At 39.6% G+C, this 23,878-nt stretch overlaps 1 protein-coding gene across 1 annotated transcript in view; it reads left to right on the top strand.

Annotated features, from left to right (window-relative positions):
* LOC105933605 (multidrug resistance-associated protein 4) overlaps positions 1-23,878 on the top strand; it is a 101,491-nt gene that overhangs the window by 3,339 nt on the left and 74,274 nt on the right. The window contains exons 3-19 of the mRNA XM_036139248.1: positions 1,602-1,722; positions 3,142-3,366; positions 3,456-3,545; positions 5,398-5,561; positions 5,653-5,778; positions 5,940-6,189; positions 7,441-7,548; positions 7,696-7,785; positions 8,009-8,200; positions 8,462-8,556; positions 8,632-8,718; positions 10,149-10,245; positions 10,671-10,889; positions 11,057-11,188; positions 11,329-11,366; positions 11,671-11,765; positions 13,954-14,100. Of these exons, the coding sequence (XP_035995141.1) occupies positions 1,602-1,722; positions 3,142-3,366; positions 3,456-3,545; positions 5,398-5,561; positions 5,653-5,778; positions 5,940-6,189; positions 7,441-7,548; positions 7,696-7,785; positions 8,009-8,200; positions 8,462-8,556; positions 8,632-8,718; positions 10,149-10,245; positions 10,671-10,889; positions 11,057-11,188; positions 11,329-11,366; positions 11,671-11,765; positions 13,954-14,100 (2,276 nt within the window). The remainder of the gene's footprint in view (positions 1-1,601; positions 1,723-3,141; positions 3,367-3,455; positions 3,546-5,397; positions 5,562-5,652; positions 5,779-5,939; positions 6,190-7,440; positions 7,549-7,695; positions 7,786-8,008; positions 8,201-8,461; positions 8,557-8,631; positions 8,719-10,148; positions 10,246-10,670; positions 10,890-11,056; positions 11,189-11,328; positions 11,367-11,670; positions 11,766-13,953; positions 14,101-23,878) is intronic.

Raw genomic sequence — 23,878 nt, 5'->3', positions numbered from 1 at the left:
TTCAGGAGAATATGAGCTTGAGTGCATGTTTTCCACACTGTTAGAAGAAGAGGTTGTACTCTTTCAAGGAACAGCTGAAATAAACGTTGTTTTCCCACTGAGAAAATCAGTGTCTTGAACCAAAACAGAGCCATTTTTTTTCTCCAACTGACCAGCGCCTTAAGTCAGCACATCTTCCACATACAGCAGAGGCTGCTTTCTGTGAGGAAGCGTGGCCTCAGAAAGACCCTTTTGCTTGGAGAGAAGCCCACCTATATTTAGACTGTACTTCTCAAACTTGCACATGGGGGAACGCTCTCCCTCCTACTCCTATCGGACTCAAGGAGTCAAGGAGATGTTTGACTTCACGTCAAGTTTGCCCCATTGGTACGATGCTGAAATTGGATGCACATATTAACATGTCTTGTTTTTTTTTTTTTACTCCCACATACCCTTTAGACTTTGTCTATTCTGTGCTATAACTACAAACTTCTGTTTAGTCTATTGAAAGTAGGGAATGGGTTTTTGGTAGTGTTGTGCCGATGCCATTTTATGGCCCCGATACGATACCCAATACCTGGCTGTGCAGTATTGGCCGATACCATACCGATACCATCTGTTTGAAATTGATGTGTGTGTATATATGAAGAACTGCATACTACTTAGGGTAGTAGAACTTTTTATTGCCTGCCTAGAATGGGTGACAATAGTTGAATAAACTTTTGCCTCTCAAAGGCCAAAATAGTGCAACATTCGTGAAATTATAACATGTATAATAGTAGTGCAACAGTAAGACAGTAAAATTACATTAATAATTCAATAATCTCTTTTAAACCCTGAGTTTTGGCTCCCAAATGCCAAAATAGTGCAACTTTCATGAACTTACATAACATGTATAATACTAGTCGGGAGAGAGAAGGCTGCGTTCAAGTGACATACAAACATCAAAATGGTATCGGTGCCTATTTGTTGGTACTCGCCGATACCAATACCACCATTTTAGTGCTGGATCGGGGCCCTGTCTGATACTGGTATTGGTATTGGTGCAACACTAGTTTTTGGTCATGAAATGTTGTTCCCATATGCGTTTCAGTTAATACCCCATTTCTCTGCCCCCTGGTTTACATCCAGAAATGTAGAGTCTGTTCAATCCAGTCACATAAAGATACAATTCAATCCTAGTTTTAGTTTGCTGTTTAGAGTTTAGATTTCATCTTTGAAAGGTAAAAGACAACTAATGTTTTTTGTCTTGTCTTGCGCTGAAGAAACCACCCTTAGGGGCCCTTTTTGATCCCCTGAGAATTGGCTGGTGTCTGTAATTGACATGTAGACCCCCAGTTGATAAATGTTGCTGTGCCTTCTGATCATCATCACTCTGGTGTTTGTCCATCTGTGATTGTCATCCACATCCAAATAGGGTATAATTCATACCTGGTTGATTTATAAGTAAAATTGAATTGTGCATTCACTTTAAAATGGCAAAAAGGTATTCATGGAATTCAATAACTGTAAATTCTGTGGCATCTTTGCAAAATGAAACTAAAACTTTAGATGAGATGTGCTTAAACATCAGAAGCAAAGACCCAAGCAGATATTTCATTGTTCTTTTTGCTTTTTTGCAGGTTTTGGAATCAAGAAGTTCAGCAGGCAGCAGAAGATCTACGGCCACCCAGACTTACCAGAGCACTCATCCAGTGCTACTGGAAATCATACTCGTTAATTGGAACATACATCTTCATAGAGGTTGTGAAGTCCTACATTTTTACTCCCAAAAAAGCTCATATGCCTCGAATGTGTCCACGTATTGTAACCATACTAAAACGTCAATGTATTACGGGGGTAGATTTCATGTGACATAGCAACACAAAGTAGTGCACAATTTTAAAGAAGAAGACAAAAATATTCATGGGAAAAAATAACTCCCTAGAAGAATATGGCATGCTTTTGTATCCAGCCCTGCTGAGTAAAACTTTTGTAGAGCCACCTTTTGTTAAAATTACAGCTCCAAGTCTTTTAGGGTATTTCTAAATCAGTTTTGTATATATAGAGATATGGAGTGATTTTTTTCCCTAATTATTATTATTTTTATTTTTTTTACAAAATAAGCTTGAGTCCGAGCTCAGTCAGAATGGATAAGGCGGATCTGTGAACATCAAGTTTTAAGACATGTCATTTGTGTACAATTTGATTTAATTCTGGACTTAGAACCAATCCAACAATAATTGAGCTTTGACCTAAACCATTCCTTTGTGGCTCAGGCTGTATGTTCACAGTCATTGTTCTGCTGGAAGGGTAATATCTGCCCCTCTCTCGGGTTTTCTTCCAGTATTGCCTAGTAATTAACACCATCCATCTTTTTTTATCAATGCTGACCAGCTTTCCAGTCGTTGCTGAAGGAAAGTATCCACTCAGCATGATGCTGTCACCACCGTATTTCTCCATAGGGGTGATATTTTCAGTTATATTGAATGCTAACCTTTTTCACACACATAAGGATTTCAAAATAGTACTGAACTAATACTTGCCTTGACAACAAATTTAAAGTTTATATATCTCCATAGGCGTATTTGGGGGTATCAGAGTAAAGGATGCTGACTACAAATGCATGCCAGATTTTTTCAGATTTTTGTTTTGTAAAAAATAAAATCTGAACCATTTTTTTCCCACTTCACAACTATGCACTACTTTGTACGGAAGAGGATTAAGGCCATTCAAAAATAAAAATAGAAAAAGGCATGTAAAAAGGCTATTCAATTCTGACTTTATTCTCAGAATTCTGACTTTTTTCTCACAGTTCGGATTATAATCTCAGAATTTTGCCTTTTTTTCAGAATATCTTTATTCTCAGAATTCTGACTTTAATCTCAGAATTCTGACTTTAATCACAGAAGTCTGAGAAAAAAGTCAGAATTGAAGACTTTTACTGCCTTTTTTTCCCTTTTTTCTATTTTTTTTAATGGCCCTAATCCTGTTCCGTAACTTTGTGTTTTGTCTACCACAAAAAAATTCTTTTTAGATTTCATGGTTATTTGTGTTCGTAGTTTGACAAAATGTAGAAAAAAGTTCAAGGGACACATACTTTTTCAACACACCACGTTTAAAGCAACCATTTGTTTTGTTTAACATTTATGCATTTCAGCTTTACACTTGATTTTCTACTAGGAAGTAATCAAAGTCATTCAGCCAGTGCTACTTGGGAAGCTGATAGAGTACTTTGAGAGTTATGACACTGCTCAGCCAGCTTCGGTCACTGAGGCTTACAGCTATGCTCTGGGCATTTCATTGGCCACCATAGGCCTAGCTCTGCTTCATCATCTGTACTTCTACCAAGTCCAGCGGGCAGGCATGAAGATTCGCGTGGCCATGTGCCACATGATCTATCGGAAGGTTAGTCGTCTCGTTACACCATAGTCGAAATGTTATCTTCTGTGTTGAGCTGTCAGGTAGACTTTATTTAATACCTTTCTTCTGCAAAGGCTCTCTCTCTCAGCAGCGCAGCAATGGCCGAAACAACCACAGGTCAGATTGTGAACCTCTTATCCAACGATGTCAACAGATTTGATGAGGTGACTCAACCTACCTATGTACAACCACCTTAAGTCCTAGGATTTTATGTTTTTATGTGGTTGTTTATCTATCATAAAACATGTAGAGTTATTGTTCTAGCTACAGATACACACACATTTGTTGGCACCCTTTTAGAATAAACAAAATAACTAATCAAGTTTGTCTTTGAAATACATTGAAACTAACAAAAAGTACTAGTACTCGCCGTCTTCTACTTACCTGGACCGGGTCACGGGGGCAGCAGAAGTCCAAGACTAGGCCAGCAAAGAGACATACCCCTTTTCCATTAGTACCTTAGTTAAGGTTAGTTCAACACCATTTGATTAATTTCCCATTACAGTTAAGAAGCATCTCAAACAGAGCAGGATCTACAATAGTACGGTGGCCCCAAAGTCCGATACGCCAAACACAACAACAGCCTAGAGCGCTGCTCCGTTTTCGGCTGTTGTCAGACTCAGAATAAAAGAGGAGTACTAGAGAAGGCTGTGGGTAGCCAGATGAAGCACACTGGATATGTACAGGAGAGTGAGAGAAACATGTGGCAGAAAATGGAAGGAGCTAGAGGACATGTGGATATAAGCTAACGATACCTAATGCTAACGCTGTCTAATTCTAGCTTGCTTTGATAATACTGCTCATACACAATAAGCCCAGCGTCAATGATTTAACGGTTGAAGATATTAGTAATTAAAAGAAGCTGTGACTAGTGACGCCGCCCCCTAACCAATCAGTGATTGACAGACTTCTGATGTCACGTTTTCAGTGTGACTCTGTCTGCTTGGAACTGCAAGCAAGCAGGTACAAAAAAAAAATAGTTACGGTTCCACATAGCCATTACAAATTGAAAAGCGGAAAAGTGACCCTAGCTGTTGTGAACTGCCTTGAGTTGGTACTAGTGGAAAAGGGTTAGTCTCTCCATTGTGTCCTGGGCCACCCCAGGGCCTCCTGCTGCTGAAGCATGCCTGGAACATGTCCTAAAGGAGGCGTTCAGGGTCCATTCGGAACAAATGCCCGAGGCACCTCAGCTGACTGCTCTCAATGTGGAAGAGCAGTGGCTCTACTTCGAGTACCTCACCTTTAATTTAATATGTTGTGGCAACAACAGTTGCAGCATTGAAGCTCTGTACTTCATAATGAGACATCTGCATATGCCAACAAGTAGTTTGGCTCCCTCTTCCTCGGGAAGCTGCTCAAGCTGTCACAGTTTCACAAAGAGGTTTCCCTATACTGCAGTTTTCAGATCTGTCCAAAGATCGTCAGTGAGATCAGAATCTGGGCTCATAGAGGGCCATTTAAGAATAGGTCAATTAATTGTTTTTCCTGACATTTCTGCTAACAGTTGTATATTTGGGGTCATTAACTTGTTGAGAGTCTCAAGACCTGCAACTGTACTTTCACAAAAGATTCACTGTACAAGATGGAGACATGCAGCTGCAAAACAAAACCAAGCTGGCTCCATGTTTTACTGTGGATACATGGTTCTTCACTTTGAAAGCTTCGTTCATCATTCGGGTCGTGAATCGTCTTGTTGCTGAAAAGTGCTGTATAAAAATAAACTTGCTTGCCTTGCCTTATGAACCTTATGACATTGACAGCAGTGGTCACAAGAACACAGAGCTGGTTGGAGAAAGTTTTACAAATGTTTTTAGGTTATTACATACTGGGTGCATGTAAGTATACATTAGACAAATTTAACTGAGTCACTTTTCATGGAAAAATTAATCAATATTTCAATTAGCTGTAAGGGTGACAACATATTTGTCTGGTTCTGTTTATTATATTGTTCCGTGCCCTTGGTGCCATGCATTGTTTATGTTGTATCATCTCACCCTTCTCTCAATCTATCTTTAGGTTACCTTATACTTACACTTCTTGTGGCTTGGTCCGCTTCAAGCAATATCCGTGATATTGCTGCTGCTGTATGTTATCGGCCCATCATGTCTTGCTGGAATGGCGGTCCTCTTCATTCTGATGCCAATTCAGACCATGTTTGGACGTTTGTTCTCCAGTCTCAGGTTCGATCAGTTACGCATCGATTCCCAATGTCTATAAAAGGGTCTTGTGTTGTGCTCGCTTCATTTCTGCGTATTGTGTCTTTTATTTCAGGGCTGAAACAGCAGCGTTAACGGACGAGCGAATTCGCACAATGAGCGAAGTCATTTCTGGGATCCGAGTAATAAAGATGTACGGGTGGGAGAAACCTTTTGGTGCACTTGTGGATGAAGTCAGACGGTGCAGTAGTTGGTTTTTCCACTTCATTTTCTTAAAGATTTCTATGTAATAATGTCATTTCCAGTTTGTAGTGGAGCAATATCAAATTTAGTCTTACCCTTTATTCAGATCTGTTATTAAGTTTAATTTTGATGTTGTGTTATTATGTTCTGATTTTACAGAATGGAAATCTCCAAGATCATGCAAAGCTCTTACCTCCGTGGCCTGAACATGGCGTCCTTTTTTGTGGCCAGCAAGATTGTCATCTTCTTCACCGTCTGCGTTTATGTGCTCACAGGAAACAGGCTCTCAGCCAGTAAACTGTTCATGGCCGTTTCCCTGTATGGGGCAGTCAGACTTACCATCACACTCTTTTTCCCCTTAGCCATTGAGAAGGTCTCAGAGTCTCTCATCAGCATCCAGAGGATTCAGGTAAATCCATTAGAAACAGAAAATAATAGTCCTTCCAGTAGAAACAGTTGCTTTTTTCCCACACATTGTTTCACATATTATGATAAATATATTATTTTTCAGAAATGTCTGCAATAAAGCTGACATACTTTCAACTTTCAAAATTTTCTTTCCATGTTGTCAAGAGAGAATAAAATAAATCTTTCAAGCAGAAATTAAATTACACAACCTCTTGAAAAGATCATACAATAGATTGTTTTTTGATGAATACTAGCAACAGTCTCTACGAGATCTCAAGAAACCAGAACACCAGAATGTTTCTCATTTAAGGGAAGTCCGTCCTGCAAAGGTCTATCTATTCACTGTTTCTTCTGGTAAAATTAATTAGTACAAGTTTTAGCAAAATTGCAAAAAATAATACAAAAACAGAGTAACAAATACAAAATAACATACATAACATACATACTGTAACATACTGTAACAGCTCTAAAAATTGAACAGGAGTAGAACTGTAGCAAAGTGACAAATGTAGAAAATGTACTAAATTTAACAAATATAGCAATGAAGGAAAAATTAACCAGTACATTACAATAAAGAAATATTAAATACCAAACTTAACAAAGAAATAAATGTGAAAAATGTAATAAATGTAACAGAGTAGCATATATAATAAAGTAGGAACTGTAATAAAGTGAGAAATGTAGCAAAGTAACAAACCAAAAGATGTAAAAACTGCTACAAATTCGACAAATGTAAAAATGTAGTGAGTAAAAAAATGGAACCAAGTTACAAAAGTAACAAGCTACCAATTGTAAAAGAAAATGTAAGAAAGTACCAAATTAGCAAATGTACCAAAGCTATAAAGTACCAAACTGTAACAAATAGAACTAATCTAACATTGTTTCATGTACCAAAGGAAAAAAATGCAAAGATTAAACCAATACACCAAAGTAATACAGTAAACAAATCTAAAAAAAGTAACAAATTGTGTTTAAGTTACAAAGTGTTTAAGTCACTTTTTGAAAAAGAATGTTAATACATTTTGGGAGTCAGTGAATAAACTATAAATAAATGTTCCCCCTTTGGCTTGATTCAAAATTCATCCTTTATCTATAGCTACCCTATATGTATAATGTTTACAGTAATAGTACATTATATTTTGCTGAAAAGGTCTACAGTTTTTATGTACATATGTTGTTTCATGTCTGTATTTTTCCACATTTTTAGTATTTTGGTATAGTTTAAAAAACCTGCAACCATTTCTTTCTGTAGAAATTTCTTCTGCTTAATGAAGCTGCCACTTTGCATCTGGGAAATCCTGTGGCAGATAAGAGGGACTGTATGGTGAAAATACAAGATTTGAAATGCTACTGGGATAAGGTAAGAAATCCTGGGAGACCCTGTACTCTTTTTTCTTTTCTTGGCCATGTTACATACATTTATTTTAGTTGTAGCTACACCTGCTATTAACTAACTTACTTCATGGGCTCTACAGAGTTCATTTTTATATTATCTTTTTTTTTGCAGAATCTTGAATCACCAACCTTACAGAATGTGAGTTTTACAGTGAAACCCGAGCAACTGCTGGCGATTATTGGCCCTGTCGGAGCTGGAAAGGTCAGGTCTGTTCAGTTTTCACAGTTTTAGTCCCGTTTGAAATCCCTGAAATACCTCAAGCGGCCTGCACTGAAAAACTATATGTTAAAACAATTGTTGGTATTTTTGTTGTCTCCCAACTCCTATCTTGCTCTTTATATAAAAAAAGGAATTTCAAATCAAAAAATGGGTGTCTCCAGGGTGTCAGCCTTGTCATTTAAATCTTGAATTCTATTCATGTCAGTCGTCGCTCTTGAATGCCATACTAGGAGAACTGAGTCAGGAACATGGTGTGGTCAAGGTCAGAGGAGAGGTGACCTACACACCCCAGCAACCGTGGATCTTACCTGGCACGATCCGAAGCAACATTGTGTTTGGTAATGCGTTCAACCCCAAGAAGTATGAGCAGGTCCTGAGAGCCTGTGCCCTCAAGAAGGTGAGAATTAACCCTGACGTACTTCATTATTACACATTTCACTACATTATTATGCTCTGATTAGCAGATTTATACATTTATGCCGCATGGCTTATTCTGAGTCTATTATAACTGCAAATATGAGCCATATATATATATATATATATATATATATATATATATATATATATATATATATATATATATATATATATATATATATAATAACAAAACAAACAAAACGGAGCATCCCTACCCAAAGTTGTGTCTGTCCTCTCTCAGGACATGGATCTTTTGCCTGGTGGTGACTTGGTAATGGTTGGGGACCGGGGGGCCAACCTCAGCGGAGGACAGAAGGCACGAGTCAGCCTGGCAAGGTGTGCTGAATGCTTTTAAAGTAGCTAACTTCTTCTTTGGTGAGAGTAATAGCCTCCATTTTTGTGGGCTTTCAGAGCGGTGTATCGTGATGCAGATATCTACTTGCTGGATGACCCTCTCAGTGCCGTGGATGCTGAAGTGGGCAGACACCTCTTTGAGGAGTAAGTCTGGTTAGGAGTATCTTCACCTCGAAAAATGTGGGCACTCTTTTTTTTTTTATTAGTTACATTTTAGTGTTTCATTCTAATATTAAAATGATCTGCCCTTTGCAAGGTTCTAAAAATTTGTTTTAATTTGACCTGAATTTTAGAAAAAGTTACTTTTCACCCACTCTGTTTTACAGTATTCCTTGATTTCAGTTGTGCCTGCGTGGCTTTCTCAAGATCCCACTACAGCATTGAAATCAGATAGAGGTAACAGATAACTGTCAATATAAACGTATGCATAGGTATCTGAATATCGACAGTTATCGTACACCGTATGTACTTATCAATTTGTGATTTGTATGTCTACTGTTGCAAAGTTGTAACTTTGTAACTTGTATTCGTAACTTCTAAACTTGTATTCTCGCAGATGAAACATCTGATGTCACATGTATGTATGAGTTGACAACCAGGAACAAATGCAAATCTCAAATTTGTTTACATTTATTGACTTACATTTACAAATTTAGAGGCCTACGCATACATTTATATTGACAGTTATCTTACCCCATATTATACACCCAAACACCTTAAACCAAATGTGAAGCATGGGTGTTGAGGCTGATGATTTGGGCCTGTTTTAAAACCACAGGATCGTAGAGTCTTCCAATCAGTAACTCGACAATGAGCCACTCTGTATACTAAACATATTCTAGGGTGAAATATGAGACCGTCTGCCAGAGAGCTGAAGCTTTTGTTTTGTGTATCAAGGCCAAGAATCTTTACTTTAGTGCTGTTGTTCCAATTAAATTGCTTCAGAAGTCTTGTGCTTTATTCAGATGTAACATTGCTTTTAACATTTACCATGCTGATTAAGGCCCATAGTGTCTAAAATAGAGCTGTTGGGCTTTTGCATTTTCTCTGAGCATCGAATGGTCTGACTTTGGTGTGAATTTGCTAAGCCATTTTCTCATGACTTAAAATGCTTTCCGTTTGTGAGCGATCTTTCTCACCATCAAATAATTAACTTCATGGCGTTTGGGAATTGCTCTATAAACCCTCACAGACTTATGTGTAACAAGAATTGCAATGTTCGGTGCTGTTTTCTTTCCTTTTTTGTCATTGTAGTAACACGCATGTACTCTCCAGACCAGCAAATGGACGAAACTCCTCCTTTTATGGCTGTACATCTTTTGCCTCACACAGTTTTTTCCATTTTGTATTTGTTTTTGTCCTTTAGATAAGGACAGTGTAGTCTTTTACTCGGTTCTTTTCATTTGAGGTTAGATATAAATAACATTAGAACTTGGTAAAGATCCAATTTTCATTATGATAAATGATAGGGAGTACATTCTTTGACTGTTGCTGCGTTAATGATGATGAGAAGTTAGTGAATATCAAACTATTTATTTATTTTCATTTCACACTTACTCATATTCTTTTTCCAGGTGCATTTGTGGACTCCTGAGGAAGAAGCCTCGCATTCTCGTAACTCATCAACTACAGTATCTAAAGGCTGCAGATCAGATTGTGGTCTTAAAGGAGGTTTGTGCTTCACTACTTCTGTAGACATTAAACGATATAAGATATGTGTGTGTTTGTTTGTGTGTGTGTGTGTGTGTGTGTGTGTGTGTGTGTGTGTGTATTTTTGTGGGAGGTGGTCGTCATCAAGGTATACAGGTATACAGGAAGGAACCACAAGTTTGTAAAACTTGTGATTTCAAAACGGCTAAACGTTTAAGTCATATTGCTGCTGCAGTTTAAAGTTCTATTTCTGAGGAGCCAGAGAAAGTGCAGGCATAATGCCTCTCCCTCAGTTGTTGCTGCCCCTGCCAGTCAGCTGGCTGAAAGAAAGCTCCTACACCTCTTTCTATTTGGACAGCCATGGCAATTACTGCGATCCCCCTGGTCATCTTACACAAGGTTAAGGTACCATGAGAATCTACCCTCTTGATACCCTGTTCTTTCAGGGCCAGATGGTTGCACGAGGGACCTACAGTGAGCTGCAAGGCTCTGGCATAGACTTCACCTCCCTTCTTAAGGAGGACCAGGATGAGGAGAGGCGGGACGTGACCCCGCTGCCTGCAACCGGCTCTTCCTTCCATTGCACCCTCTCTGACAACTCCTCCATGTCTTCCCTTTCCTCCTCTCGGTACTCTCTGATCGATGCTGGAGATTCCCTGACAGCGGTAACGTACAACTCTCTGCTCCGCTGTGCATCGTTTCAGCCACTAGAGGGAAGCAGATACTCACATTTTCCTGCTTCTCTGTGTTGGGCCTTTTTTAGATGTTTTTTTTTTTTTTTTTTTTTCTCTTTTCAGATGACTGACATTTAAACCATGATTTCTGCATGCAGGTAGTGCAACCAATGGAGGAGGAAAGCCGCTTAGAAGGAAATGTCGGCCTGAGTATGTATGTGAAATATTTCCTGGCAGGCGCCAACCTCCTGGTCCTCTTGTTTCTCATTTTACTTAACGGACTAGCTCAGGTGAGTTCATCTCTTAAGTTAGTTTTGTTTCTGTACCACAGCTGCATCTTGTGAAAATTAAACGAGTGTTTCAAGTTTTCTATGTATAGGGTTTCTATGTTAAATCCCTTTTTTTTTTTTTTTGTACGTGTTGTGTTTAGATTACATTTGTTCTTCAGGACTGGTGGCTTTCCCACTGGTGAGATTTAATTTCTTATCACATATTGAAAAAAAAAACATGAAATGTTCCAAGAATGTGAGTAGATAGTTTTCTAAGTCAAACAGGCATTTTTTTCTACCTCTGACTGAAAATGGTTGAGGATATCATAGAAAACGACTGAACAAAACGTTTTTTCTTGACTTTGTTTGTCTCTTACTGAAACCAACCTTGAGCTTCACAATATATGAAATGTGTGCCCTGATGTTGTCCCCCCCCACCCCACCCACCCAACATCTTTGTCGTGTTTATTTGTCATTCTGGTCGTTTGGCGGCTGACTCGCAGGGCCTCTGAACAGAAGTACGCCGGTGTGACTGAGCACCTCAATGGCAGCTTCCCTCAGCAGCTGGACCTTGACCTGTACCTAGGCGTTTACGCAGGTGAAGCTTGCTGAGCTCCCATTGCTCTTTGTCTACTTTGAATGCGGCAGTCGTTCATTGAGCAGATCCACAGTTCTTTGGCTCTGGCCCAAGGCCTTCAAGGCCCAATGTACGCTTACATGGGTCTCAGCTGTACAGCGAGATAGGAGGGCTTTCTTTCCTTTCGGCTGCTGCATTCCTCTGATTGTCTTCTCGTGACTCTCAGCCTTTTCACTTTTTCAGCCTCTGTGCTCTCAACAGTAAAACGTGCAAAAAGAATACCAGATAAAGAAGGTATAACTGTATAATTCATGACTTCAACATAAATTGATATAATTTTGGAAGAGTAGCATTGATAGAATTTTCCTTGTATTGATATATAGATGTCTTAATTTGTTGATTTTGTAGAAAACTGTACTTACACATAACAAAAACAAAATTATAAACCAAAAAAATGCATATAGTAATTAATGCATGTATCAAGGGTAATTATTATTCATGTTATTATTGCTGCAAATACTAATACCACTACTACTAGTGCTACTGATGTGTACTTTATTCAAGTAATTGTCTAATTGACATTAAAATATCTTTATTTAAAAAAAGGCTTGGTACGAGAAGAGTAAAACGTGTAATATAAAATAAAAATATCTAAAGAAACACAAACTGACTGTAGCTAATTTTCAGCATAAGCAAGTAAAAAGCCAATCCATGTGCAAACAATCACTGAGGCAGTGTCAAAACCAATCAGCCTGACTGAGATAACTCTTTATTGATTCCATTAAAATGGATATAAACAATCCAGCTGTAACCAGTTCTGTCCTTTTCAGGTCCCTTTTATACATTATTATAGGAAGCAGGCACTGTATGTGTAAATGCCCTTTTATCAAATTCCCTTTTTAGCAGACATTTGTAAGAATCATGTGAACGTTGGATATAACAAACAGTGTTTAGCAGCAGCACTCAATTAACACTGATGCACATGATTTCCATAGTCAGAAATACAATGTCTTTGGGGGAAAAAATCCCTAAGAGTTTTATATTAAAAGCAAAGCGCAGGGGACCTAATACAAAGCCTGGAGGAATATATTATGATAGTGGGTGAATAAAAGTAAAGGACCTAAGAGTTTCTCCACCGTGCCAAGGGAACTAACATATAACACAAATCCAGAAACGCATCAGCAATCCCCAGCTGCTTTATTAGGTACTCCTAACTGGACCCTCCTTGGCCTTAATTCTGTGTGGGAGAGATTCAACAAGGTGTTCAAAACAAATCCAGAAAATGATTTTGGTCCATATTGAAAGTACCGCATCATCCAGTTGCTGCAGGTGTGTCCACTGCACATCTTGCTGGGAGTAGCCATCAGAAGGGATGGACATGGTGAGCAACAATCAAGGATTAATTGGACCAGACCTTTTTTTTTTTTTTTTTGGTAATTTCTTTATGTCCAGTTGTTGTTAAACCTTTTGTTAAGAGCAAATTGTACCCTCACTTTTCTGTTCCTAACTGATAGGAGTGGGACCCGCTGCTTCTCCTCTCAAATCAGCCTGCCCGTTCTTGTCTGGCATCAGCAAAGCATTTTTGTCCTCACAACTGTCCTGGCTGGATAGTTTCTCCTTTTTCAGTGAATTCTCTGTAACCCTTAGAGAGCAGCTGCTGAAATACTCAGAGCAGCCCACCTCTCAGCAAATACCATGGCATGTTTAAAGACACCTAAATCCCCTTTCCCCCCACATTCTTATGTAGGTCGGAACCTCAGCAAGACGTCTTCTCCACCTCTTGGTGCCTAAATGCCTGTGATTGGCTGGTCCGCTACTTGTATCAACAAGCAATTTAACAGGTGCACTAAATAATAGGCCGGTGAAGGTGTATTGATCACGTAAAGAAATACTAGTATTACTTAACACATAACCAAGCCTTCTAAAAATTAAAATATATTTTTCTTATCATTAAAAGAATTGCAATGTCAGCAGAGGAATCCTTACATAGTTTAAAAAAATACTGTTTAAATACTGGCAGAGTTGGGAACAATAAGGTCAGGTCAAATATTTGTCTGCCATAAAACATTCCAAAGAGACTCCATCAAAACACCAGATAAAAAAAAAAAAGAAATCCTGTTTTACTTGAAGCTGCTGTGTGGTATAAATGCACACCAACAATCCCCAATTATATTTCACATAATTATTTTATTTTTCTTTTATTTTCCAGCTTTAACAGCCACCTCAGTGGTGCTGGGCTTCGTCCGCAGCTTGGTCTTCTTCAATGTCCTGGTGAAATCGGCTCAAACCCTCCACAACAACATGTTCAGGGCCATCCTCCGCACGTCCATCCGCTTTTTTGATACCAACCCAACAGGTAAGCTCTCGTCTCAGCATCGTGATGCATCAGGACGATGATCAGGAGTTGAGAACATTGAAGTGTTGTTCTTGCGCGTCACCACTAGAGGGCAGACGGCTACTTTACTCTGACATACTTCCAGTTCTGCTTAAAAACACCTACTAGCTCTCCCTTCATCTTTCCTGTTTGTCATGACTGTTAAGTTTTTTTTTTATATGATGTAATCATTTCAATTTAAAATCTTAGCCTTTAAAAATGGATACTTTATTCTCCTGAGAGGTTGTGTAGTTTTTATTTATTTATCTGAATATCACATATAAGCTAAATTGATCCTTGTAAAAGAATCCAAAACTCTGCTGTAGAAAAATACGATTCTAATTTGTTGTCATTTTATTAGATTTAGAATTTTTGTGACGGTGATCGGTCATCATGAATGTTCATCTCAATCCCCATCCTTGTGATAATATTTATCATAAGGTTTAAGGTATTTAAAATGAAGCTTGAGAGCGTTATCTTCCTTATTGTGAGGCATTACAAAAGAGCAAACAGTTTGAATGAGTAAATACTGTTTGCAGAACCACAGATCTTAGATAACGTTCTTTTTGGATCATGGACCTGTACAAATACAGACATATTTGTCTTGTGCACTGTGGACATTTTTTTATCATTTCATTGGCTTGTGTGAGTGCTTTAGCAGTACTCAGTGGAGTGGGTGGACTGAAACCATATAAAAAGTGAATTAACAGTTCAAATGAGTAAAAAAAAAAGGCAGCTGTTTTTCTTTATTAAAAAAAAATCAACATGTTTTTGCTTATTGTTTATACCTTGCCCTATATATTTTTTTCTCCAGATTAATTTAAGACATCACATAATTAGGTTAAGGAATATCACCACAACCTGCCAGTCAAATCCAAAGTCAACTATCAAGTGGCCCACTTTGATAACTCCAGTTTTTTTTCTGTTGCTTTGTTCACCTGTCAGGAGATAATTACGCGGCCTAATCTCCTCACAGTGACATGAGTGTACAGCACAATCGGCTCGGGTGGGAATTCTCAACAAGAAGGGCAACTTGTATCTGTGTAATGAGTCATAATAAGCCGGTAACACAAGTCTAAATATGATTTGAGGGTGTTCGGCAGCTCGCGGTTTTCCACTGGCATTAGAGGTGGGCGTATAAGCGCGGAAGCCTTTCCTTTTCGCCGAGCTGTGTTTGGAGAGAACGCCGCGTGTCTTAATCTTCAGCTTTTTGTCTTTCAGCTGCTGCCGTTTGCATTAGGCATCGGACTGCCCGACTCGCTTATCTGGGTGTGCCTTGCTCAGAAATCTTTCGAACGCTGACAAGAGCAAACACTTTGAATAATGTAATGATCTGTTTAATAGAGCAGCAAAAGGAGAGGCTTAACAGACACTGCTATCTGATTTCTGTTGTACTGTTATCAGTGAGCCATTGTGTGGCCAGTCCAGTTATTACAACTTGGCCTCCCAACTGGCAAACAGAACTTATCTCGGACTGGATTAATTGGCAAAGCTCCCAGAATTTGTTAGACATAAAATTTAAATTAAATAATTATTAATAATTATAAACCAAATAAAAATATAATTTTGCCACATTAGAAAGGAGTATGAAGTTATTTGCGTTTTTTTCTCACAGTTTTTCTGTGTTTCTCCTATTGTAGACGACTGTTGTCATTTTTCTTCCACTGTTTTGCCGCCGTCTGAACGTCCTTTTCACTCACACAATAACTGTCACTTCCATCTCCTCTTCCGCATTCACCGTTCTCGCAATGAGTCTGAGTAATTTGCAACTGTGCGTCTGTGCGCTGCGGAGGGTTTGACAGCTGTTTACACGTGTAAGTAATAGGTGTGTTGCTGCCGCTGGAAAAAAAAGAAAGAAAAAAAAAAAGACCCTGTGTTTGATAGCGGTCCTCCGAGTTAAAGGTTATGATTCTGAGCGCCGCTGCATAAAGGCGTTTTTTTGTTATTCTCTGAAAGTACGTTACTACAACAGGTAACGTCTGTGGTGAGTTATGACCGATGCAGAAGCTCTGTAGCTCTGCTCTATCTGTGAAAATCATCGGCACCTTTTGACTCTCTGTCGGTGGTTTTCTTTTGGGCAACTCAGTGCCAAATTTAAAACAAAAACCTCATCAGACTAAATTTTATACTGTAGAATCTACTTGGATAAAGACTGCCCAGACTTAGGTGGATTTAACAAATATATTTGGGTCATGGGTTTGACCCACGATACTAGGCTAGGATTTCATCCTCACAAATGAGTTAAATTGACTGGTGTCAATTTTTATTTCTTCTAATACTTACACATTTATACATAACATCTGTACCTATGTTTTAAGAGCTGGTAACCAAAGTAAAACTTCTTGATTGTGCTCACAGTCATACCCAATATGGCTAATTCAGATTCTGATGATTAACAATATGGCTGCCAAGCAGTGGGTATAAAAGAAAACCTATAACTTTGGTTACTTTAGAAGATATGTTTTTTTTGTTGTTGTTTTTTTTTTCCCTAGAGCTGCACAAATTAATTGGCCAAGTTTCCAATTGGTTTGGGTCAAAAGCTAACAAATCTTATTTTTTTTCTCTTTCTCAGTTGCGTAAAAATTAAAAACCAGCCCTTGTTGTTGGATACTTTGACACACTTTTTTGTGTTTAATTAAAGTCCGGTGAATCTTGGTTGGATTTGCATTGAAGAGGTACTGGGAATCATTTTGTAATTCCTTCATGATTCCTAAGGCTCCCATTTACTTTGGTGTACTGTGCGCATAGTGTGAGCTGTGCGGACTCCGCACTGACTCTCCGCTGAGGTTTTACCCTTCATAGTCAAGCATACTATTCCCAACATTTCTTGTGGCAAATTCCTACAATTTCCACATTTTCTGCCAGTGGGACAAAACGGCGGAACAGATGGTAAAATATGTGATTAGCTAGCTGAGCACCTAGAGCCGTTTCTTTTCCAGCAGGCTCCCACCACACACCTGTCAGTGAGAACAGAGAGGGACTGTGATGCCGCGCGACCATGGTGTATCAAGCTCAGTGTCACATACAGAACGGTTCGAGTTGGCCACCGTTTCTTGCTGGGCAGTTTATTTTACGACACCGCGTAACCTTACACGGTCGCAAAAACTGGTCTTTGCACGGACCTTGTGGGGTCTTCACTACTACCGAACAGTGGTGGTTCTAGACCAAATTTACCCAGGGGCCAGGGTAGGGGCAATGTTTTTTATGGGGGCACAAAAAAGGGTAATATTTTATTGTTTAATATATTAAGTGAGCCACAGAGCCAAAAGAGACACTTGCGGCTCTGGATCTGCAGGTTGCAGACTCCTGATCAAGCGGATGTAAACTGTAATCATTTCTCAATACGGCTGAGGCTAAAAGTGAAACACTTTAATTTCTAAATCTTTATTAAAGTAAAACTAATAGCAAAAAATTAAATTGGTGCAAGGGACACAATCAGTGATGGTTTATGTGTCAGAGTTTATCATCTTAAGAAACGTATTTAGTATCATATCTTCAGTACAAGGAACATAACAGGGGCCAGGACTAGCATTACAGGGACACTGGCCACTGTTAGCCCCTGTCTAGAACCACCCATGCTATCAAAGAATCTGCAGAATTCAATGAGAGCAGTGGAGCTACAATAAACGACTAACACAGATGCTAACCGGATACATAAACGCTAAAAGTGCGCATGCGCAGCCAGCAACGGACAACTAACAAGTAACGTACATGCACACTGGTGTTACGTGAGCGTCACAGTGTTTGGCTTGTTGGACAACCAATAGATAAGATGAACTTGAAGCCGAAAAAGACTGTCCACTGTACGTTTCTAACCTGACAAAAACACACTTTTGACCCATGAAACTCATCGTTTTTACCAGTTTGACACAGCATTAAAATATTATTATGTATTTCAAAATGTACCTACTGATTATGGTTTACTTTAAAAAAAAAAAAAAGATTAAAGCAGAATGCCTTCTTGTTTCAAGCAACAATGTTTTTCATTGCTATTTTAATTTTGAAAATATATCACTTTTTGGCTGAATAAAGGACTCTATATATATATATATATATATATATATATATATATATATATATATATATATATATATATCAATTAAGTGATTAATATTTATTTGGAAGAATTTTTATGTTAAAGTGGGAATAGTAAACATTTCTAACCTGTACTAGCTAGGTAAAGGTCTATGTTATGTTCATGTTCAAAATTAGCATAACGGTACAATTTCAGCGTGGCTTTGATAACATTCAGCGTTACGGACCGTTGCACTGGAGAGAACTCCGTTAGCCTCATTTTATCATCCTACCATTTCATATTTGGTCCTGCAAAAGTCGCTCAATTACCTTTGGTTATCCCTGGTGCAAAATGGAGATCTTTAAAGAATGATGAGGCTCCTTCTTTTCTCTTCTCAAACTGAACAACAGCAGCTTATAATGTCTCTATTGTTTAGATTACTGCATCCTGTCGGTGGTCCTCGTAGTTCTTCCCTGGTGAAGCGGTCTTCTATCATTGATGACTTCTTCAGTAAGAAAAGACTTTTGAGGCAGAAACTATACTTTAACACATTTAATCTAAACATGATGGAGAAATTGTACAGCGCAGTACCGGGCTCTCATATTGATCACGATGCAGGAAAAGGTAAAAATGAGGAAGCAAGAGTGCCCGCATGTCGGTTACATCAATTTAAATATAGATCAGCAAGGACACGCCCCTGCAGGAGCGGTCCATCCCTCACATGTCTGTAGGACACATGTCACTGTCCAACTGTGAAATGGCATAGACTCCAAGGTTTATGCACATGTATCCTATGTGCTGTCCCGAGATATCTGTCTATACGTTTATGTATGCCACATCTGTGGCATCCACAGTGTCAGTGAGTTATCTGTTGTTTTCTAGTAACTGCTTTCTGCTGCTCCAGCATCTGTAATCTCAGAATATCTAACACTATTGTAGGGTGACCAGACGTCCCCAATTTCCAGGTTCAGTCCCTGTGTTGGACAAAATATCCGCGGCAAAAGCTGTCCCCGGAACTATTCCCAATTTCAGTGTTTGATAAATGAGAAAAAAAGGTTGTGTGCAACTGGACCAAGTCACGGTGCTGTCAGTGATACAGACAGAGTAGTGGAAGAATAGTTTCACGCCATCTAAAAGGCTCCACACCCGCGCACCACAGGTGTCCTCAGTTTTCTTTTAAGAAATCTGGTCTGGACTTTATGACCAATTATTCAAAGGGTAGATGATGAACATGGTTAGCATTAGCATGCACTAGCTACTTAGCAGGTAACAGGCTAATGTTATCCAGTCAACAAATGTCGTTAACACAACCCTCCATCTTACCATTTGTTATCCTGTGAAAGATGTTTAATAAAGTCGGTTTGGCTCTTTCTATGGTTCAAAATGGCTTCTTGGAAAGAATGATGACACATCATTCACATCAACGCAACAAATTGGTTAAAACTACCCAACTTCTATCCCAACAGTTTAACCCCAGCATTTGGGGCAAAGAAGTTACCTAACGGGTGGTGATTGGCTCTTCTACTAGTCTATTAACAATAACAGCCGCAGGAACTACAGATGCCCACCCTACTGTTAAAAAGGCCAAAACTGCTCCGCAGAAGGCGGAGCTTAGACTGAGCACCGAATGAACTGTGTGGTGAAGAGATCACTCGCGACCCATTCAGTGTGGGCTTTGTTTTCAGGGTGAGGAATGTCATGAGTGGCATGTGTGAGTGTAAAGTCAGGGAAATGCATGTGTCTCACGTTCATTGCATGAGGCTTGAGAGCTCTGGCTAATCCTAAGTAAACAAACTCTTTATTTAAAGTGAACTAAAGTCCCACCGACATTAACATTGTTATACACCATATAGTTGCATTCCATATTTTACATATTTCATCCTACTTCACTTCTGTCCCCGCTGTCCCCAGCATATATCCCGCATTTAGGTTAAGAAGATAAACCAGCAGGTTTCATTTTTTTTTGTGTGTGTATGCAAATTTCTCTTCACTTTAAATATTCCTGTTTCCCAAATGTAGTCATACTGTCTTATTGCGACTGTTCATCCAAATGTGATCCAGTTAGAGCTGCACAGACAGCAGTGAATGTGTCAAGCTAATGTTGATCCCTGTAATTTGGTGTCATTGAGTGGGCTAATCCCCTCAGAGACTGCAGGCCGAGGCTTCAGCTCATCAGCACAGTCAAGGAGTGGGGTTTCAGTCAACACACACTCACATATATACATCGGCATCTCCTGTATGGCGTTATAATCGTGCCCCCACCCAGAGCGCGCGTGGCGGGCCACCTCAGAGCTGGGTGTCACTCAGCTGCTGTTGACGCGGGGAACATTAGATCTTCTGTGGGCAGAGCTGTGAGATTCTAATTGTGTCTACAGAGGCAGTGTTTTTAATGTCTGTATTTCAGGTCTGGAATGCAAGAGTATTAGGAGCGAAGTGAAGGAAGTACTGCAGAGAGGATGATGATATCGAAGTGTGTAAATTGAATGTGGAGATGGAGCCGCGCGTGTGTGTGCAGCATGGCTGATAGGGCTCCCCCTCGCTCGGCACTTCCACTATTTAATTGCATGAAAGGAAAGGAGAGGAGATTGCAGGAGCCTGGCAGTGTGAGCGAAGAGAATGGATTTAGAATGTATTAGTATTGGCAGCAAGGTGCCGGCGGTGGGAGGCTGCCCCAGGCCTGTGGGCCCTTCATGGAAGTGCAGGTGAGCCGTGCCACCTCCAGCCTTGGCAGCCCCCTCCCTGGTATTACTTTATTATCACACTCTGCTCACTGAAAAGCCCCTCCAACTGCACTGGGGCCCACACATGGAGCGGCTCTGAGTCGTCGCCTTATCTTGATGTTTACAGGGAACAGCGATTAGCCACACAGTCCCACTCGAGCCGGACCCCACTGTTCCACTTCTTTAAAAGTGATTGGGGGCTCTGCTCACCTAATATCTCCACCTTAAGAGGCCACCTTCGTTTGGGAGCGCTTGATATTTTCTGAGCCTGAAAAGTGGTGCAAATCACCCCTGGAGTCTCAAAGCATGAGAAATTGTTTGATACTAATGCTGCTGATATCCCGAAATGTCTATACCCCACTCCACACAATAGGTGATATTGTTGACAACCACCCAGAGTGATTGAAGCCATTGTCCCACGCTGATCTTACCTCATAGGCATTTCCATGCGGCGAATGTCTTTGTGTAACTGCAGCACTGTAATGTATCCCCTCCATAGTCTGGACAGTCGGAGAAGGGTCTTTGCCTCATCCCCAATAAAACTCACTGTTAACTGAGCCTCTTGTTAAACAGCTGATAGCTGTCTGACGCTGGATGCTCCAACACCCTCCAACCATGGTATGATGTAACCCAGTGAAAGAGATCCGTGTGTGTTTTTTTTTTTTTTTTTTTTTCATTGGCATTGTTTGTTCAGATATGCATGGATTTAGGTCATTTATAGCTTAGACAGGAAAATTGCATACAAATATTATTGAATATATTGAACAAACACGGTCTGACAAATCTTTCTCCCCCCTCATTCCCAGACGAAAAGCAGCGGTATCTTACATTGGTGCAGTAGCAGCTCTACCCCCTTGCTTGCTTGAACCCTCCCCTCAGGATGTCTGTATGCTAAAGGGGCACTCACACTGTGAATAAGATTAGTCTGCCTCTAAGTGTACAACATGCTTACGCCACTTGACTTTGAATCAGTGCTGATTTGGAGCATTGCTGGGTTGTTGCGGGGAATAATGCTCTGGCTGGGTTTATGCAATGGCTGTTATGGGGAGCCCGGCCTCGTCTGCATGCATGTTTTTTTAGGCAGGCGTATTGGATAAAGCTGTAAGCAGCTTACGGCCGTGGAGAGAGGTGATTACAGGGCCCTCCTCCGTAGGACTGACTGGAAGCAGGGAGGCAACTTTTAGGTCAGCAATGCCATGGTTTTACCGTGCCTATGTATTGCCATGCGACCGCATCCTTCCAGCGTGCCGCCCTGCTGCTCCTCACATCCGACATTACTGAGCACCTTGTACTTTGCCGTCATGTAAATTCACGTTTTTAAGTCCATTTAGGCAGATTCTTTGCCGGTTATTTAATTTTTTGGGGAAAAAATAAGCACTATTCTCAAAACCTAAATATAAGTTTGCGTCACAGTGAATGACGACTTTTGTTTTGTAAAGTAATTAGGCACTTGCTCGTCACAACTGAAATAAAAATATTGATATTCTCATTATGGAACGTAGAATTAGGTAGAAAGTAAAGGTGCAGGTTTCTTTGAAGCCAGTTCGCTTGAGAGAGAAAAAAAATGTCCGATCGTAAATATTTGAGCCAAATTTAGATTAGGTAGGTGTGTCATAACATCCCCTTAGCTGGCGAGGAGCTTTTTGGGTTGAAGGGTGATGTGTAAAAGAATCACCTCCCCTTTACAAAATTCCTCTGTTTTCGCTTTTTGGCACACCTAAATGTTACGGATTGGCAAACAAATTTTTATATCAGCCAAAAATGACCCAAGTAAACACAAAATGATATTTACAGATGATGATTTGAAGAGAAAAGGGGTATTTAATTCCAACGACCCTTTGTGAAAATATAGTTGTCCCCTGAACTTAAATTGATTTGTCTAAGAAAACTGAGAATCAGTATTTTAAATTGCTGTGGAGGAATTTTGGTCCACTCTTCTTTACAGAATTGTTTTAAATCAGCCACATGGGAGTGTTTTAAAGCAATAACCTGTTAATTTAAAGTCACAATGCCTCAATTGAATTTTCGGCTACATTCACACTGCAGGGAAATGTGACCCAAATCTGATCTTTTTGCCTATATACAACATATATCTGTCTTTTTCATGGCAGTGTGAACGGCCCAATTTCGATCTTTTCACCCCCCCAAAAAAAAAAATCTATTTTTTGCCACTTCCCTATGTGGTACTAATTTGTATACGAATCGGATATTTTTCTAAGCGTCCAAAGTCTGAACAGTCAGGTCGGATTTTTTTCGTCTTTCGCGTCTCTCCTGTCTCTCACTACACATCCACACACAGTAGTAGCAGTTAGCGCTCCATAAAAGACCGTTGTTATTAGCTGTGGCGCTTTCTTCTCACCTTACTTCGTCTTGCTGTGATGTGGTCTTTATATTGTCAGCTCCCATTGCACAACAACTTTATAATAATGATAAGAGTAGAAATGCCGGCTGCTATCTCCGTTTTTATTTTTTTATTTTTTCCTATGTGCCCCAATAAAGTTTATTTTTTAAACAAACCATTAATGAACACTTCTAGAAACAATTACATTCACCATTACATCCATAAACTGCGCTGCTCTGTGACGATTCCTTCTGTTATCTGCACATGCGGGTCGCTTTGCGGTCTTGAACCAATCAGACAAAAGTCTAATGGCGGCCACATTTAATAGTAATATGAACGGCTAACTAAAAAAAAAAAAATCTGATTTCAGCAAAAAAAAATCGGAACTGAGCATCAAGACCTGCAGTGTGAGTGTAGCTTAAGTCTAAGCTATGACTAGGCCACTTCAAGACCTTCCTGGATCTTTGTTGTGTCTTATAACCCAAATACGCTTCAGCTTAAGGTCATAAACTGATGGCTGAACTTTCTCCTTGATAATTATTAGTTCCATAAATTGTGGCAAGTCATCCAGGTCCAGAAGAACAAAGCAGTCCCCGAACAGCACACTACTACCACCATGTTTGACTGCTGATGTGACATGTTTTTTTTTTTAATGCTGTCTTGCTTTTATGTCGGCTATAACAG

This window comes from Fundulus heteroclitus, chromosome 7 (assembly GCF_011125445.2).
Source record: "Fundulus heteroclitus isolate FHET01 chromosome 7, MU-UCD_Fhet_4.1, whole genome shotgun sequence".
Classification (NCBI taxonomy): Eukaryota; Metazoa; Chordata; class Actinopteri; order Cyprinodontiformes; family Fundulidae; genus Fundulus; species Fundulus heteroclitus.
This window is presented reverse-complemented; position numbering and strand designations above follow the sequence as displayed.